General features: G+C 41.8%; 1 protein-coding gene across 3 annotated transcripts in view; it reads left to right on the top strand.

Annotated features, from left to right (window-relative positions):
* Nucleotides 1-15202, top strand: part of SFSWAP (splicing factor SWAP) — a 237666-nt gene extending 222464 nt beyond the window's left edge. For all 3 annotated transcript variants that reach the window (XM_075322143.1, XM_075322151.1, XM_075322159.1), the window contains 3 exons: nt 7982-8140; nt 9609-9681; nt 14600-15202. In XM_075322143.1, coding sequence (XP_075178258.1) covers nt 7982-8140; nt 9609-9681; nt 14600-14665 — 298 coding nt within the window. In that variant the 3' untranslated portion in view covers nt 14666-15202. The remainder of the gene's footprint in view (nt 1-7981; nt 8141-9608; nt 9682-14599) is intronic.
* The last annotated feature ends 300 nt before the right edge of the window (nt 15203-15502 follow it).

Genomic DNA, 15502 nt, shown 5'->3' with positions numbered 1-15502 from the left:
TAGGTTGTCATCATCCAGGATTTGGCCTAGAAGCCGATATCCAGCTATGAATTGCAGAAGTACTGAGCAAAAAACATACGGTGCAACTCTGTAAATATTGAGGTTTTTACATAAACTTTTATGTATTTGTCAAATGTTGAAAAACTTCTGAAATGTATATAATTGTACTTCGGTAACCATGGCAACATCTGACTGAAAGATCTAAAAACACTAAAGCAGCAGACTTTGTGATTAACAAAATGTCTCAAAACTTTTGGCCACAACTGTATATTACATACAGTGCCTTGCGAAAGTACTTGGCCCCCTTGAACGTTTCTACCTTTTCCCACATTTCAGGCATCAAACATAAAGATGAAAAAAAATTGTATTTTTTTTTTGGTGAAGAATCAACAACAAGTGGGACACAATTGTAAAGTAGAACGAAATTTGTTGCTTATGTTAAACATTTGTAAAATAAAAACTGAAAAGTGTGCGTGCAATATTATTCGTCCCAATTAAGTTAATACTTTAATCAAGCGGATAGGGACAAGATGTGTGACCAATCTTATCATATTATAAGGACTGCACCCAAAATACATGAGCACACACAAAGAGAACAGGGGTAACGCAGTCATAGATTGAGTCAATAATCAATATACCAACCTTTGCAAAAATATCAAAAATATTTATTCATTTTAGTGCTTAGCAAAGGGAATAGTATAAAATACATATTAGAGAAAAGTAGTAAACAATGATCAGGCTAAGGCAGAGTCATAGATGAAAAACAGATCACCAGATCATATGGGGAGTGCAGTATATCCATATCCTCACAGTAGGGGGGCCTCACAGAGTTAATAGTAGGACCAGTATAACCTATTTATGCATTTACACAAGTCATATACAGAGTTAGGGACATAAAAACCCTAACTAAACTAATAGGTGTAATAACATATGGTCACTCATCACTCCGAGGGGCCAAAAAACACCCAATGGCAGGGGGGAGCCAGCCCAGGAAAAGATACACGCGGGCTGAAAACAATCCCCTCAAAGCACTCACCCATTGTCCCTAACTCTGTATATGACTTGTGTAAATGCATAAATAGGTTATACTGGTCCTACTATTAACTCTGTGAGGCCCCCCTACTGTGAGGATATGGATATACTGCACTCCCCATATGATCTGGTGATCTGTTTTTCATCTATGACTCTGCCTTAGCCTGATCATTGTTTACTACTTTTCTCTAATATGTAAGTTAATACTTTGTAGCGCCACCTTTTGCTGCAATTACAGCTGCAAGTCACTTGGAGTATCAGCTTTGCACATCGAGAGACTGAAATTCTTGCCCATTCTTTGTTTGCAAATAGCTGGAGCTGAGTGAGGTTGCATGGAGAGCATTTGTGAACAGCAGTTTTCAGCTCTTTCCACAGATTCTCGATTAGATTCAGGTCTGAACTTTGACTTGGCCATTCTAACACCTGGATATGTTTATTTGTGAAACATTCCATTGTAGATTTTGCTTTATGTTTGGGATCATTGTCTTGTTGGAAGACAAATCTCCCTCCCAGTCTCAGGTCTTTTGCAGACTCCAACAGGTTTTCTTCAAGAATGTTCCTGTATTTGGCTCTATCCATCTAACCATGAATTTTAACCATTTTCCCTGTCCCTGCTGAAGAAAAGCAGGCCCAAACCATTATGCTGACACCACCATGTTTGACAGTGGGAATGGTGTGTTCAGGGTGATATGTGTAGCTTTTACGAAAAACATATCGTTTGGCATTGTGCCCAAAAAATTTGATTTTGGTTTCATCTGACCAGAGCACCTTCTTCTACTTGTTTGGTGTGTCTCCCAGGTGGCTTGTGGCAAACTTTAAACTACACTTTCTGAAGTGAGTTTGCTGCACTGAAAGTAAAGGGGCCAAATAATATTGCATACCCCAATTTTCAGTTTTTTATTTTTTTACAAAAGTTCAACATACACAATAAATTTCATTCAACTTCACAATTGTGTCCCACTTGTTGATTCTTCACCATAACATTAAAAGTTGTATCATTATGTTTGAAGCCTGAAATGTGGGAAAAGGTTGAAAAATTCAAGGGAGCCGAATACTTTTGCAAGGCACTGTATGTGTAATTACACTGTTGCTCATACTCATAGTATATGTAATCAAAAAGAGCCACAGCCACACCATGATTTACCAGATACAGATGTAAAATATGGAGAAACCATAGTGTTCGTAAGAACCTGGATGGGGACTCAGGACAAGTCGTTATAATTACAATAACAAGGAGAAAACACACGACCAAGGTCCAGTATGCTGAAGTGATAGTCTTTATTAACAAAGGGGTAGGTGCGGGGCGGCACAAACCAAGTGAGGACATGAACGACCAAATACAGATAAACCGCAGAGCAAGTATCAAATTACTGACAAACTGGAGTCACATCCATGATTGAATAAAAATTGCAATTAATTTACAAAATGTATATGTGGACACCGATTGTCAGCAGTTCTCCAGGTAACCAATTATTTTGCTATGCGTCTTATGGGGGGGTCCTAAATATGTATCCATGTACCCATCAATCCCAGCTAAAGTACATTCTGAAAAATCAGTGCTGTGATGATGCCACATACACCATTGTTGCTATGCTAAATAGGGATATGGGTGAAACAAAGAACTCAGACATCATATAGATGGATGGATAATTAGTGTGTCATATTACCTATGGAAACAAGGCAGTAATCAGCAGGAGGTCCGTGTCCTACCCGACGGCCGTTTCGGCGATAGAGCCTGACGAAGGCGTTCATGTCCTCACTTGGTTTGTGCCGCCCCGCACCTACCTCTTTGTCAATAATGACGATCACTTCAGCATACTGGACCTTGGTCGTGTGTTTTCTCCTTGTTATCATAGTATATGTAGTAGGTTTACTTAAGCATTGGCGTTTGTAGATAAGCGGTCTGGAGTTCCCTTCATTCATCGCTGACATCTAGTCCTCTTATGCATTTGAAATTGTGCAGCCCCTCCCATTTGTCTTACAACTCCTAATGCTGCAACTGAGCATGCTCGACCATCAGGATGAGCAGTAACTACACATTTTAATCCTTTTCAGCAGGCTATAAGTATCACATTTTTAGATAGTAAGTGGTGAGTGATTAATTTGGAAACTTAAATATAAAGAAACTAGAATGTTAAAAATTTCTGATTTGTCCTGAACACTTTCAATGCGTGTTAAGTTGTACATAGCAGAAAGCCCCTTTAATTAGACCTTTAGCACTGCCTCTTATGGAAACTGTGGCATCTCATTCATATCTAGTGAGCAGCTGCCATATTTGTGTGTGAGGATTTCCTGAGCAGAGGACAAGCCTGTTCCTTGTCTGTGTGTTCACGGTGTGACCCCGAGAGCCTCCTCCAGACTCTGACCTTTGGTGTGCAGCTGCTGTACTTAGTCTGATTCTGTTTGCATGTGTATATGTGTATGTAAATGTATATACATGAGCCCATTGCAAACCTCTACAGTTCTCAGGTTGCCCCTAACTCTGTAGTGTGGGTTTTGTAGACTTGTTTTATTTGTTCGAAGAGCAGCAAAGAAATCTGATGCAGCAGCAATGGGTTTAGTATCCGCTGCCACATCTGAGCGGTATATGACAAGCCTACGTTATATTGAACTCCAGAGAAAGTGTTTTTATTACACGATGTATTCAATCCACAAAATGGAGTTGAGTTCTGGATAAACATGTCACATCTGTACATATAAATCATAGCGGATCAATATCCCAGGTCACATAATCAACTTTGGGGTCTCCACTTTACTGCCTCCTCAGTAAGTCTTATCCAGACCCTTTCTGAAATGCAGAAAAGTGTCCTCATTGATATCCATGACACAATTTCCTTTTTTTTTTTTTTTCCTCCCACTGAGCTTGTAGTTACGGTTCCCCAGATAAACAGGATTTGTCATCTTGCTGTTTGAGATGTATTACAGTCGCTGCATGTGCTGGAACATAAATGAGTGAGCCGGATCGCACCTTTGCTCTCTCGTTTGTGGAAAACCGTAGCAGTGGTATTCATATGTGTTAATCAGTAAAATAATGCAGCTGCCTCCTATGTAACATATCGGTGTATATGCCGTATGAAGCTGTAGTTTACCGTTGACCAGATATAATGGGCTTCCTCCCTTCAGTGCCCCACTGTCAGGTTGGCGATTAGCCTCTACAATGCCCTTATCTACATATAAGAAGTGAAGCTGCTCAGACTTTCCAGCGGCTGTCTCCAACTTCTTTTAATTTCATTTAGACAGGCAATTACAGTATTAAATTAAGAATATTTGTCATTGCAAATGTAACACAATATGCATAATGTTTTGGCTGTTTAGACATGTTCAGATAAAACGAAAGCCATTAAAGTAATGTAGCAAGACCGTGGTAGCGTAATAAAATAGCACCACAGGGAATTCTGCGGGGTCACAGTCACCTATCCGATTACGGCTATTAGTAAGACAGGCTGGAAATTGAGAGCACCAACCTGACTGTCCCAGCGTCTTGAACTTCCGACATGAGTTGGCTGGTTGGTTGGGCAGTCTGAAGGACCAGTCCGCTCTGGGAACAGGCAGTCATTTCACCATCATTGTGCCTTTTCCGGTTGTGGTAATGTTCTTATCATAAAGGGGAAGTTTCTTGAAATCTACAGAATTTCCAAAACCAACTTTGGTGCATGAGCTGTATTTGTGAAAAAGATACTAGAGTAAAATAAAAACTATTGTGCTCCAGCCATGATGCTCCATTCTCATATCAGTCACAATCCTCCTGCTCTGCTATTCCATCGAACATAATTGTAAAAGTATTGCTGGTCTTAAGTCGCCATAGCCATGAGCATCATGACTTGCCAAACTTTTAAGTACTTAATCATGACCATGTTTAAGGGATTTTTGAATATATTAAATGGATTCTCCTACACAAAAGAGTAGAGGTAAACTTGCCTACAAGCAGCCCAATGGGTAGAGTGTATGCCACTCCGAAAGTAGAGTTGTCTACCCCATTCAGAAGTTACAGGATTGCTGAAGTCCATGCTTGCAGCAGCTGGGGGACTAGAAGAGTGTGTTATCAGAGAGCCATCCGATGATGTGCTCTTCCAGTCATCTGACCGCTGCAGTCAATCACATCAGTCCTGTGACTTCCATTCAGAGCAGTTAACGATTTCATCGACAGTACAGTCCACTGATGAGGGGCTGGATCCACAGGGCTGCTGGAAAGTGAGTTTTTAATTTAAAAACGTCCATGCCTCTAAATAAAAAAATACAATTTCTCAGAAACCTGAGATTTCATTGGAGTCTTATGACATTATAAAGTAAGAACATCTCTATGTAGAGCAGCTTGCCCAGAGAAGAAGCAAATTTTTACTTCAAAAATTTGTTGGTTAATTCTCAAATTTTTGGCCACTCATGTCCACCCCCTTCATTGGTCAAGAGTGCTGGGTTGACATGGCCCGTTTCTGTTAAGCAATAAAGCAGGGAGAGAAGCTGTGCATCCAGATTGACTGAGAGAAGGTCCTCCAGGCCAACCATCCATGGTGCACTGGGCAACTAATTTCCAATTAAAACTAGTTAAATTTTGGATCTCTAGGCTTTCGATATCTCGTGACAAGATACTGAACATGGAGAATGTGCTTATTTAAAATCTTAATTGTCCTGACAGACTCCCTTTGAACTCCATCCAAAATTATCCTCAATTTAGCTTTCCAGAGAGAGGCTGGTTGACTTGTCAGGGTACAACACAAGCATGTGGGAGGTATAGCTTTATCCGTACATAAGTGAGCCCTGCTCCTATCAGCTGGGTACAAGGATAGGTTTTCTGACCTTACCTAAGGATGGATGATTCTATTCACTTACAGCAGGCAGACATTGAGGCACATAGTATATTAGAAAGTTGCTAAATCCTTCATGCTAAGTTAAGCTTTGGTTACAGAAAACTGTAAAGCCTCGAAGTTTTCCACCCCTCCAGTCTGATAAGCGGATCCAGTCTGAAATAAATACCCTCCTCATCCAAAGCCAGAGAAACTGTACACTCCTGCCATTCAGCACATTTAGGATACAGCTGGCTTCCTTTTTATTCCCGCTTCTAGGCACAGGCCCATCTAAAATGTTTACATTTAATTATTGATGGGCAGATGTGACGAGAAGACGCTCCATTTCTCCCCCTTTTTACAATTTGAAATCTGTCATTAATATGCTCAAACAAACCAGAGGTTGTTTGTTTTTGGCGCATAAAACCTGCAATAAATAATTTTCTCCATGCACGGCATAAAACCCTGGATGGAAAATGACTTAATTTATTTCTCTTGAAAACACGATAAATGAAATCTCCCTTGTGAGCCACATCTCCGTGTGCTAAACAGCTACTGACTAGACCATTGGGCAGTACACGATTAAACACAGTGTGAGCTGCTTCTGGATCAGTAGTTTTATGTTCTTACCATCCGCAGTGCCCAAACTAAGACGGGCAGAAGATGGAGCACGGTTACAGTCACTTATTATGTAGTAATGTGATTAGACATATTGGTGTGATGGAAAAATCTGCGGCATGTTCACATTTCTACCAGGAAAAAAATCCTCAACCTGTAAAGTCCCGGCTCGTTGCCTGTCACTCTTAGGCTGCTTCCACACATCAGTTTTTTGCAATCAGGCACAATCCGGCGCTTTGCAGAAAAAACGCATCCGTTGCATTAGCACCGGATTGTGCCGCATGGCCTTGCGTCCGTTTTTTTGCCGGATGCAGCATATTTAGCCAATACAGCGGCCGGATGGAACGTTGCTTGCAGCGTTTTTTGTCTGCGGCGAAAAACCGCATTGTGCTGTAACCGGCGCGATTTACAGTTCAAGCCTATGGACGTTGGATGCAGCGTCCTGCGGCCGGATGCAGGTTTTTGAACTGCGAATGCTCAGTATCAAACCAGATCCGTCAAACGGACGGGCCGCATGGAAAAACTTATGCAACGGATCCAGTTTTTTCGCCGCATCCGTTGCATAGATTTTTGAGCCTGATGCAAAAAACTGATGTGTGAAAGCAGCCTTATCAGAGGCGGTGTTTTCAACTGCGCAAATTTGACGGTAAAACTGCGGCAGCTAATTCCTATGTAAATTTGGTATTAATATTTCACGGTCGTTATTTTTACCTTCTGACCAGGAGAAACACGGGTCACTAAAGGGCCATTTACATGGGGTGATAATCTGAAGGAGTACTCACAAGAGTGCTTATCCCGTTCCCAATTATCGTCCCGTGTAGCTATATTGTCGATAACCGTTTTTGTTGCCTGATAATGCCAGCATAAACAGCATGGTTGTCATCAGCAGAGCGAACATGTGAACAGGCCATGTATTGCCAACAAGAGGCATTATGTATGCTTTGTACCAACGATCATTCTGTCACCAAGTAAAACAGCACCAATTAACCGGCATATAGTCGGTCAGCACTTTGGGCAGATATCTGCCGTTAGAATGCACTTTAAGAGTAAATTGGGCCACATACCTGCAGCTGGATAGCCAGATGCTAGTGCACCCTTTTTTATAATTTCCATTTTATGATTGATACATGTGGACATTAGTCTTGCCTTTTATAGTATCTTTTTCACCCCTGGCTAATTCACTTCATCCACACTGACTTTTATGACCACTGCCTATCAGCCCAGTTGACCAGATTGACCTCCCATCTTTTGGCAGTTTATTATTCTGTAGTGGTAACTATTGATTTTTTTTCTTTACGATGTATTTTGATGCAAAGAGTAATGCTTGAGTCTGTATTCGAAGAGAGCTGTTACTTAATCAGTAGATGGCCTACAATTTAGCATTACAAATCGGCACTAAAGGTCAACATAATTGTATTTTCTTTCTAAAAAGAGGAGATGAGTTACAACAGATGCCAGCCATTTAAGCTGATCTTCCATACAGTCCATATGGAATCGTCCTTTCAGTTGTTGGATTCTGTGCATTCATAATCCACATTGTTTCCTTGCAGGAGCCCACATGGAACTGGGAAGAAAAGACACTTTAGGTCAGAATCTAAGACCAAGCCAAGGTCTCGTTCCCGCTCCCCCGGCAGACATCGGGCACAGAGTTCAGTACACTCGAGTATCTCTCCCGTGGAGAGCAGGGGATCCAGTCTGGAGCGGTACAGGTAACTCAGTTCATGCACTCGTTTTCGGAAGGACTATGGAGCATAGCTGCTGCTTTACGAAGCTTGGATTCCTTTTACAGTTATATTTTACACTACTTGCATCGGAGAAAGAAAAACTTTTAAGCTTTTCTGAACAAAACTGAGCTTTTCAGTTCACCCATAATGTCTTGCATTAAAGGCAGCCTATTACCCTAGAAAATGTTGTTTACCTGCAGAGATGAGGTTAATCTTCAGGTTAATAACATTACAATGCTGCTTAGCCACCTCACTGAAAGTATGGCTACCGGAGGAAAGTGAAAAGAAAAATAATTTACTGTTATGATAGTAAATATTGGTGCAGCACCTAGATAAGGAGTCCTTCCCATATTGATGCTCCTGCTTCATTTCACTTGTCTTGTTGGGCTGTGTGCACAAGGTGCGTTTTTATTTTTTATTTTTTTTTATGCTTTTTTGAGTGCAGTTCTGTCACAAAATCTGAAGAGAATCCTGATGCCGGCAAAGTTAATGACAATCCTGAAGTGGTGTGCACATATTAATTACCGTAATTCTCATTTTATAAGACGCACCCCAAATTTAAAGAAAAAAATGGGATCCGTCTTATAATCTGGCGGTGTCTTACCGGGATGGGGAGGGTGCAGCACAGTGGTGGAGCGGGGTCACTGGAGGCAGGGGCGGTGGTGGACTAGGGCAATGCTATAGGTGGTGCGGCAGGTGACCCAGATGCTCACTGCGAACACTGTGGGGCAGGCAACATACAGAAACTGTCTGCAGTGTTGACTTCAAAGAAATGGCCTGCAGGCATCATTTTCCTAAAGCCCACTGCTGAGAGATGAACGGGCCGGAGGCGGCGCGTGTGCAGATGAGATCTTGAGCCGAGAACTCCATCTCCGCATGCACAAACTCCGAGCACCATTATTTGAAGCCAGCACTGCTGACATTTTCAGGATGGCCCCTGCCACAGCGCCCAATGCATTGCCCCCACCTTCTGCGACACCTCTCTACCACCTCCCGGTAAGCTACATTCGGATTATAAAATAAAATGCATGCCCCATTTTCCTTCCAAAGTTTTGGGCTGAAAAGTGCATCTTATAATCCGAAAAATACGGTATTTTCTCCTTGCAAAAACGAATCTTCAGCATGTCAATTCTTTCAGTATTTTTGCTGCAGATTTTAACTAATAAATTTGAAAAGTGTGCAACAAGAGATGCAGAAATTCCTGCACCAAATCCTAATACGTGTGCACATTCTCTGTCTTGTATCGCTATGTGAGTCTTCAGATTTTGTCACTCTGCTGGATGAAGACACGGGAGTAGTCTCTGCAGCTGCTAGGAGTTATCTTTTCAGTTTGCCATTAAAAGGAGGACTATGAATAATATTTTCTGTCTACTGGCTAACACCGTACAAAGATATATATATTTTTTTTCTGTAACATAATGAATGTAGTGTAATAATGCCTCTGTGCTTACAGGGAAAGGTCCAAGGACAAAGACGGCCACATTGCGTCAGAAATTGTCTCTTCTGTACAGACTAAAATAACTCAGGTAATTTTATCATAATGCATGATAATTGTTCAGAAGAAAATTAATTAGAACACCAGAGGATTTAGCATCTGTAGACATTTCCAGGCTCTGAATGAAAAAAAAAAATTCTAAAAGTAAAGTCTACTAATATGAAAGCACTGTATTTAATGTATAAAGTGAAGCTTCATCCATAGCACTCAATGCGTACATATATTTAGTGAAGCTTTTGGCTTGAATAAAAGCGTTTTAGAAAATGTTAGCAATTCTGGACTCATCCATGCATGTTGCCGTAGAAGTTCAGCAAATTAAGGGTTAATCCCTCAGGTTCACATTTCACTTGTTGGTAATGAGTGGTAATTGTGGTGTGAAATATCTTTAATTATCTGGGTCTACTAAGCTGCCTTTCCATTGTTGGGTTTGCTAGAACAGATTAGACCCTAATTGATAATGTCAGCACAGGTTATAGGTTAAATGAAAGAAGTAATTAAACATCAGCAAGGCGTGCAGAGATCTGCAGTGCATTGAAGGAAAAGGCACGGGGGAATCCGAGTATTACAAGTCTACAGTGATCATATGCTAAATGTAGATGCTCCCAGATTGTAAGTCTGTAGAGGAAAGCCTTTAAAAAGTTTTATTCTGTACGTATGTCTACAAAAGTACACACTTGATAGATTGTAGTTAAGTGTACTAAGTAAGCTTATTTCCCATTTTTTTTGTTCCAAAATTTATTAATTAACATTTTGATGAAATGTAGACCTAAAAATTAATGCAAATTAGGTGCTTAGTGTTACATGGATGGGGCCATAGGGTTAAAAGCAGCTTTCATTAGTCAACGAGGTCAGCTCCACCACCTGAAGCACTTCCTGGCTTGAGAACTCTAGCTTTAATTTGGCTAAAACAATTCTCTCCTGAAATCATTCCCATATCGCCAGTGTCGGAACAAGTGCAGAACAGAGGGGTGGCCAAACTTGGTAGAGAGACTAGTCTCATATACTCAGGATGTAGGTAATGATGAAAGAAGAGAGGGCACCGCACTCCTTCGCTGTGCTGGAAATTTTTTATTTAAACAGGTGCAAGGTAGAAAGCTGGAGGCAACCTATATGCCAGCTCCTGTAATGGACTACGGCCGTTTCGCCTACTGATTAGGCTTCCACGGGTCCACATGTGGTAGTAGAGCACCCCCCCTTTTATAGGAGTGCACACAGGTTGCTTCACAACCACGTTAAAAACAATGGGGAGTAACATAACATTAAAAATACATGAATGATGCATACAAATGCAAAAAACATCATGATATTTGTATTAAAAAAACCAAGACACGAGGTACAGAAAAAATGAGAGTTCCATTATCACAAAAATATTGCAAGATCAACACGGTCATTTAACCCTAGGTTACCCTGCGCTCCATAGTTTATTATTAATTTTGCCTCTATCTGTAATAATAATTTCTGTAAATCACCACCCTGAGGAGGAAGAGTGACCCTCTTGAGGCCTGCGAAGCGTAAAATATCCGGGTTACCACCATGATGGTCCCGTATATGGGAAATCAACCTAGGTGACTCCTTACCGGATGCAATTGAATTGTAGTGCTCCCTAAATCTCACGTACAAACACCTTATCGTTTTGCCTATGTAAAATCTGCCACATGGGCAGAAAATCACATAGACAACGAACTTGGTTTTGCACGAAATAAATACCTGGATCTTATACATGTGTGCTCCAATCGGCAGGGACCGGCCAGTAATATGTAGGTTACAGAACCTACAGTTTCCACACCGGTAATTACCCGGTGGGCAACATTTATCCAGCCATGTTAGTGGGCTGGTAATTCTGTTCTTTACTAGCATGTCCCGCAGATTGTTGCAACGTCTGAACGTGACCAAGGGTTTCGCCTTAGTCATCTCCCTTAGATCGGAGTCTTTTTCAAGAATGTGCGAATTCTTACATAAAGCTGTCCTGATAACATTCTCAATGGGTCCAAACTTAAAACTAAATATGAACCTCTTTAAGCTGTCATCTTTGTCCCTAACATCAACACCCCCATCGGGTTGGTCATCTGTGGATCTCACCCTCTCGTACGCACTGCTGATTAATTTCATGGGGTAACCCCTTTGTAATAATCTTTGCTGGAGATCAAAAGACTGTTGTAAAAATGACTCCTCCGTATTATTGACCCTCCTCACTCTCAAAAACTGGCCATAAGGCAGGGCCCTTTTGGTGTGGACTGGATGGGCACTCTGAAAGTACAAGAGCGAATTTGTTGCCGTGGGCTTTCTGAACACTTTAGTGTGGATCTCACCATTATCAATAGAGACCTCCACATCTAAAAAACTGAGGGTATGGCCACCAAAGGTGGAAGTGAAGGACATATTCATTGTGTTGACGGTATTAAGATGATGCACAAAACCAGAGAACAAAGCCTCCATACCGTCCCACACAATGAATAGGTCATCCACATACCTTTATAAAATGGCGTATATACCTCAAATATGCATTAGTGTCCAAAAAAAGTATATACGTTCGAAGGACCCCAAGAATATGTTGGCCATGGCACAAGATACGGGGGTACCCATAGCTGTACCCCCGGACTGCAAGTACCATTGGTCCAAAAACATAAAAGCATTCTTTGCTAGAAAAAATTCCAGGGCCTCCCCCACAAAATTGCAAAACTGTTCGCTCTTGCCACTCTGTGCAACAATCTCTTTAACAGCCTGTACACCCGCATCCTGTGGGATACGGGTGTATAGGCTTTCCACATCAATAGATGTCAACAAATGAGAGATATTTCTCTATCACGTCTCTCGCAGAAGGTGGTCTTCCTAGTGGCAGTCACGTCACTTCGGAGAGTGTCTGAGCTAGCTGCACTGTCATGCAAGGCCCCCTTCCTGGTGTTTCACCAGGACAAGGTGGTTCTGCGTCCGGTTCCGGATTTTCTCCCTAAGGTGGTATCCCCTTTTCATCTCAATCAGGATATCTCCTTACCTTCTTTTTGCCCTCATCCAGTTCACCAATGTGAAAAGGATTTGCACTTGTTAGATCTTGTGAGAGCACTCAGACTCTACATTTCCCGTACGGCGCCCCTGCGCCGCTCGGATGCGCTCTTTGTCCTTGTCGCTGGCCAGCGTAAAGGGTCGCAGGCTTCAAAGTCAACCTTGGCTCGGTGGATCAAGGAACCAATTCTTGAAGCCTACCGTTCTTCTGGGCTTCCGGTTCCGTCAGGGCTGAAAGCCCATTCTACCAGAGCCGTGGGTGCGTCCTGGGCATTGCGGCACCAGGCTACGGCTCAGCAGGTGTGTCAGGCGGCTACCTGGTCGAGTCTGCACACTTTCACGAAACACTATCAGGTGCATACCTACGCTTCGGCAGATGCCAGCCTAGGTAGGCGAGTCCTTCAGGCGGCGATTGCCCACCTGTAGGAAGGGGCCGTGTTACGGCTCTATTACCGAGGTATTCTTTTACCCACCCAGGGACTGCTTTTGGACGTCCCAATTGTCTGGGTCTCCCAATGGAGCGACAAAGAAGAAGGGAATTTTGTTTACTTACCGTAAATTCCTTTTCTTCTAGCTCCAATTGGGAGACCCAGCACCCGCCCCTGTTCCCTTCGGGCTGTTGTTCTTTTGTGTACACATGTTGTTCATGTTGAACTGTTCTGGGTTCATGGTTTTCAGTTCTCCGAACATCCTTCGGATTGAATTTACCTTAGACCAATTTATATGTTTCCTCCTTCCTGCTTTTGCACCAAAACTGAGGAGCCCGTGATGCACGGGGGGGTGTATAGGCAGAGGGGAGGGGCTTTACACTTTTTAGTGTAATACTTTGTGTGGCCTCCGGAGGCAGAAGCTATACACCCAATTGTCTGGGTCTCCCAATTGGAGCTAGAAGAAAAGGAATTTACGGTAAGTAAACAAAATTCCCTTCTTTGTCCTTACGGACTCTGTTTAACAAGAGGATATTTCAAGCTAAAATCCAGCCTGGTGACGCAGTTAGAAGCTGGGTATGAGTGGTTCACACTAAATGATGCCACAAACAAGTAATAGTACATTTTTATAAAGTCCACATCACCCCTTTGTATTTTATTGGTAATTACTGTTTTCTTTATATTTTGAGTGCTTAGTCTGTTATCAATAGTCGTAATATAGATGAGCAAATAAATTTGCAGGACCCTGGTTAAGCTTTCCCCATTGGAACTTGTTTGCCACATTGGGTTTTTTTTTTGCCTTCCTCTGGATCAACATGTTAGGCTACAGGTTGAAATAGATGGACTTAGAGTCTCCCTTCAACCTTAAAAACTATGATACTATGATTAGTAGTCTGTAGCTGCCGGACAGGGGTCCTGCCACCATGATATGACGGAGCTAGAAATGAGAAGCGGTGCCTGGGATTCCGCCAGCTAGGAGGCGGTTCTCAGAACTCCCATCCGGCAGTCACGGACTAAGGATGTGGCCTGTGCCTCGATTCGCTCCTCTATAGAGCACCTCATATGGCATGATTATATTCCAGCTCCGGTTTGAGGTTTCTACACAAGTTATGTCATTGGTGATATTTCATGCTTTATGTACATTACACTCATCATTATGCGCTGATGTCAGATATTCCTGTAACAAAGGTTCCTATGATTATGGCGCATAAGCTGCCTCTGTCTCACTGATTTTTCTTTGCACTCATTCAGAAACATAAAGCACAAGCTGGCAGACACAATATACCAAATGTAATAACCCAAAATAGAATACAATGTAAAGTAGCTGCCTGGGTCATTTGACACCTGATTATGCTGTTAAATTATATTAGCAGTTTAAGTAGAAGTGTAAAATATTGTCAATTGCTGCATGGAGATTTATTCAGAATCGGTGTATTCTCTGTAAAAGTACATCTGTATAGAAAAGTCCTCTGTAGTTCAGTAATGCGTCATTGATATTCATTGTGTTTTTTTCTTCCCCAGGATCTAATGGCTAAAGTAAGGGCAATGCTGGCAGCGTCAAAAAGCATGCGCACCGGTGCTTCCTGATACCTTCAATTATAAAGGGAACAAGAACCTACGTCACAGGCGGAGATCCATGATGATCAGTTTTCACTTTTTATGCTGTAATTCCACACGATTTCCATGTGAAATCAAATTACGAATGGTCAATTTTTCATTGACCTTTTCCTTTGGAATGTTACTGCTTTACATTTCCTATGATTCTTGTTAACCCAGTGGATATTATGTCCTAGGATATGAAATTAACAGAATTGTCATATTAAGATCGGTCCCGCACATCTGTGACACATCGTGCTCGGATTAAAATACCCCGCTAGCCAATTGGGTCTCCTGACCTGAGCTGGCTGCCTCATAGGCATAAATGGGATGTTTAGCGCTACTCTGGAGACCCAGCGCTCGTGCGGACCATGTGAAACCATTGGCCTAACTGACTGTACAACTGGGAGGAGCTTCCTAGGACATGTAGATCAGCAACATTTATTGTTTTGGATACTTTATAAATTAACCAGCAGCAGACCCTGTGTATATTTGTATATATTATGTTTGTGTAATAAAGTGCTATAAAACCTTTTTTGGAGTGTTTTTTGTGTTTATTTCATTACACGAATCATGAACCTATGCACATTAAAACCTTTGACTGAGCAATTTTGCTTTTGTTTTTTCCTCCCCTTCTTCCAAGAGCCATCATTTTTTTTTTTCGTCTTCACATATCCGTATGAGGGCTTGTTTTTTGCCAGACAAGTTTTACTTTTAAATGACACTATTCATTTTATCACGTGATGCACTGTAAAGCTGGAAGTCAAGTTCCAGATTCCTTGAAATTGTAAGGAAAAGTGCAATATCACAATTATTTTTGGTTTTTAT

Source organism: Anomaloglossus baeobatrachus, chromosome 1 (genome assembly GCF_048569485.1).
Source record: "Anomaloglossus baeobatrachus isolate aAnoBae1 chromosome 1, aAnoBae1.hap1, whole genome shotgun sequence".
NCBI classification, from domain to species: domain Eukaryota; kingdom Metazoa; phylum Chordata; class Amphibia; order Anura; family Aromobatidae; genus Anomaloglossus; species Anomaloglossus baeobatrachus.
This window is presented reverse-complemented; position numbering and strand designations above follow the sequence as displayed.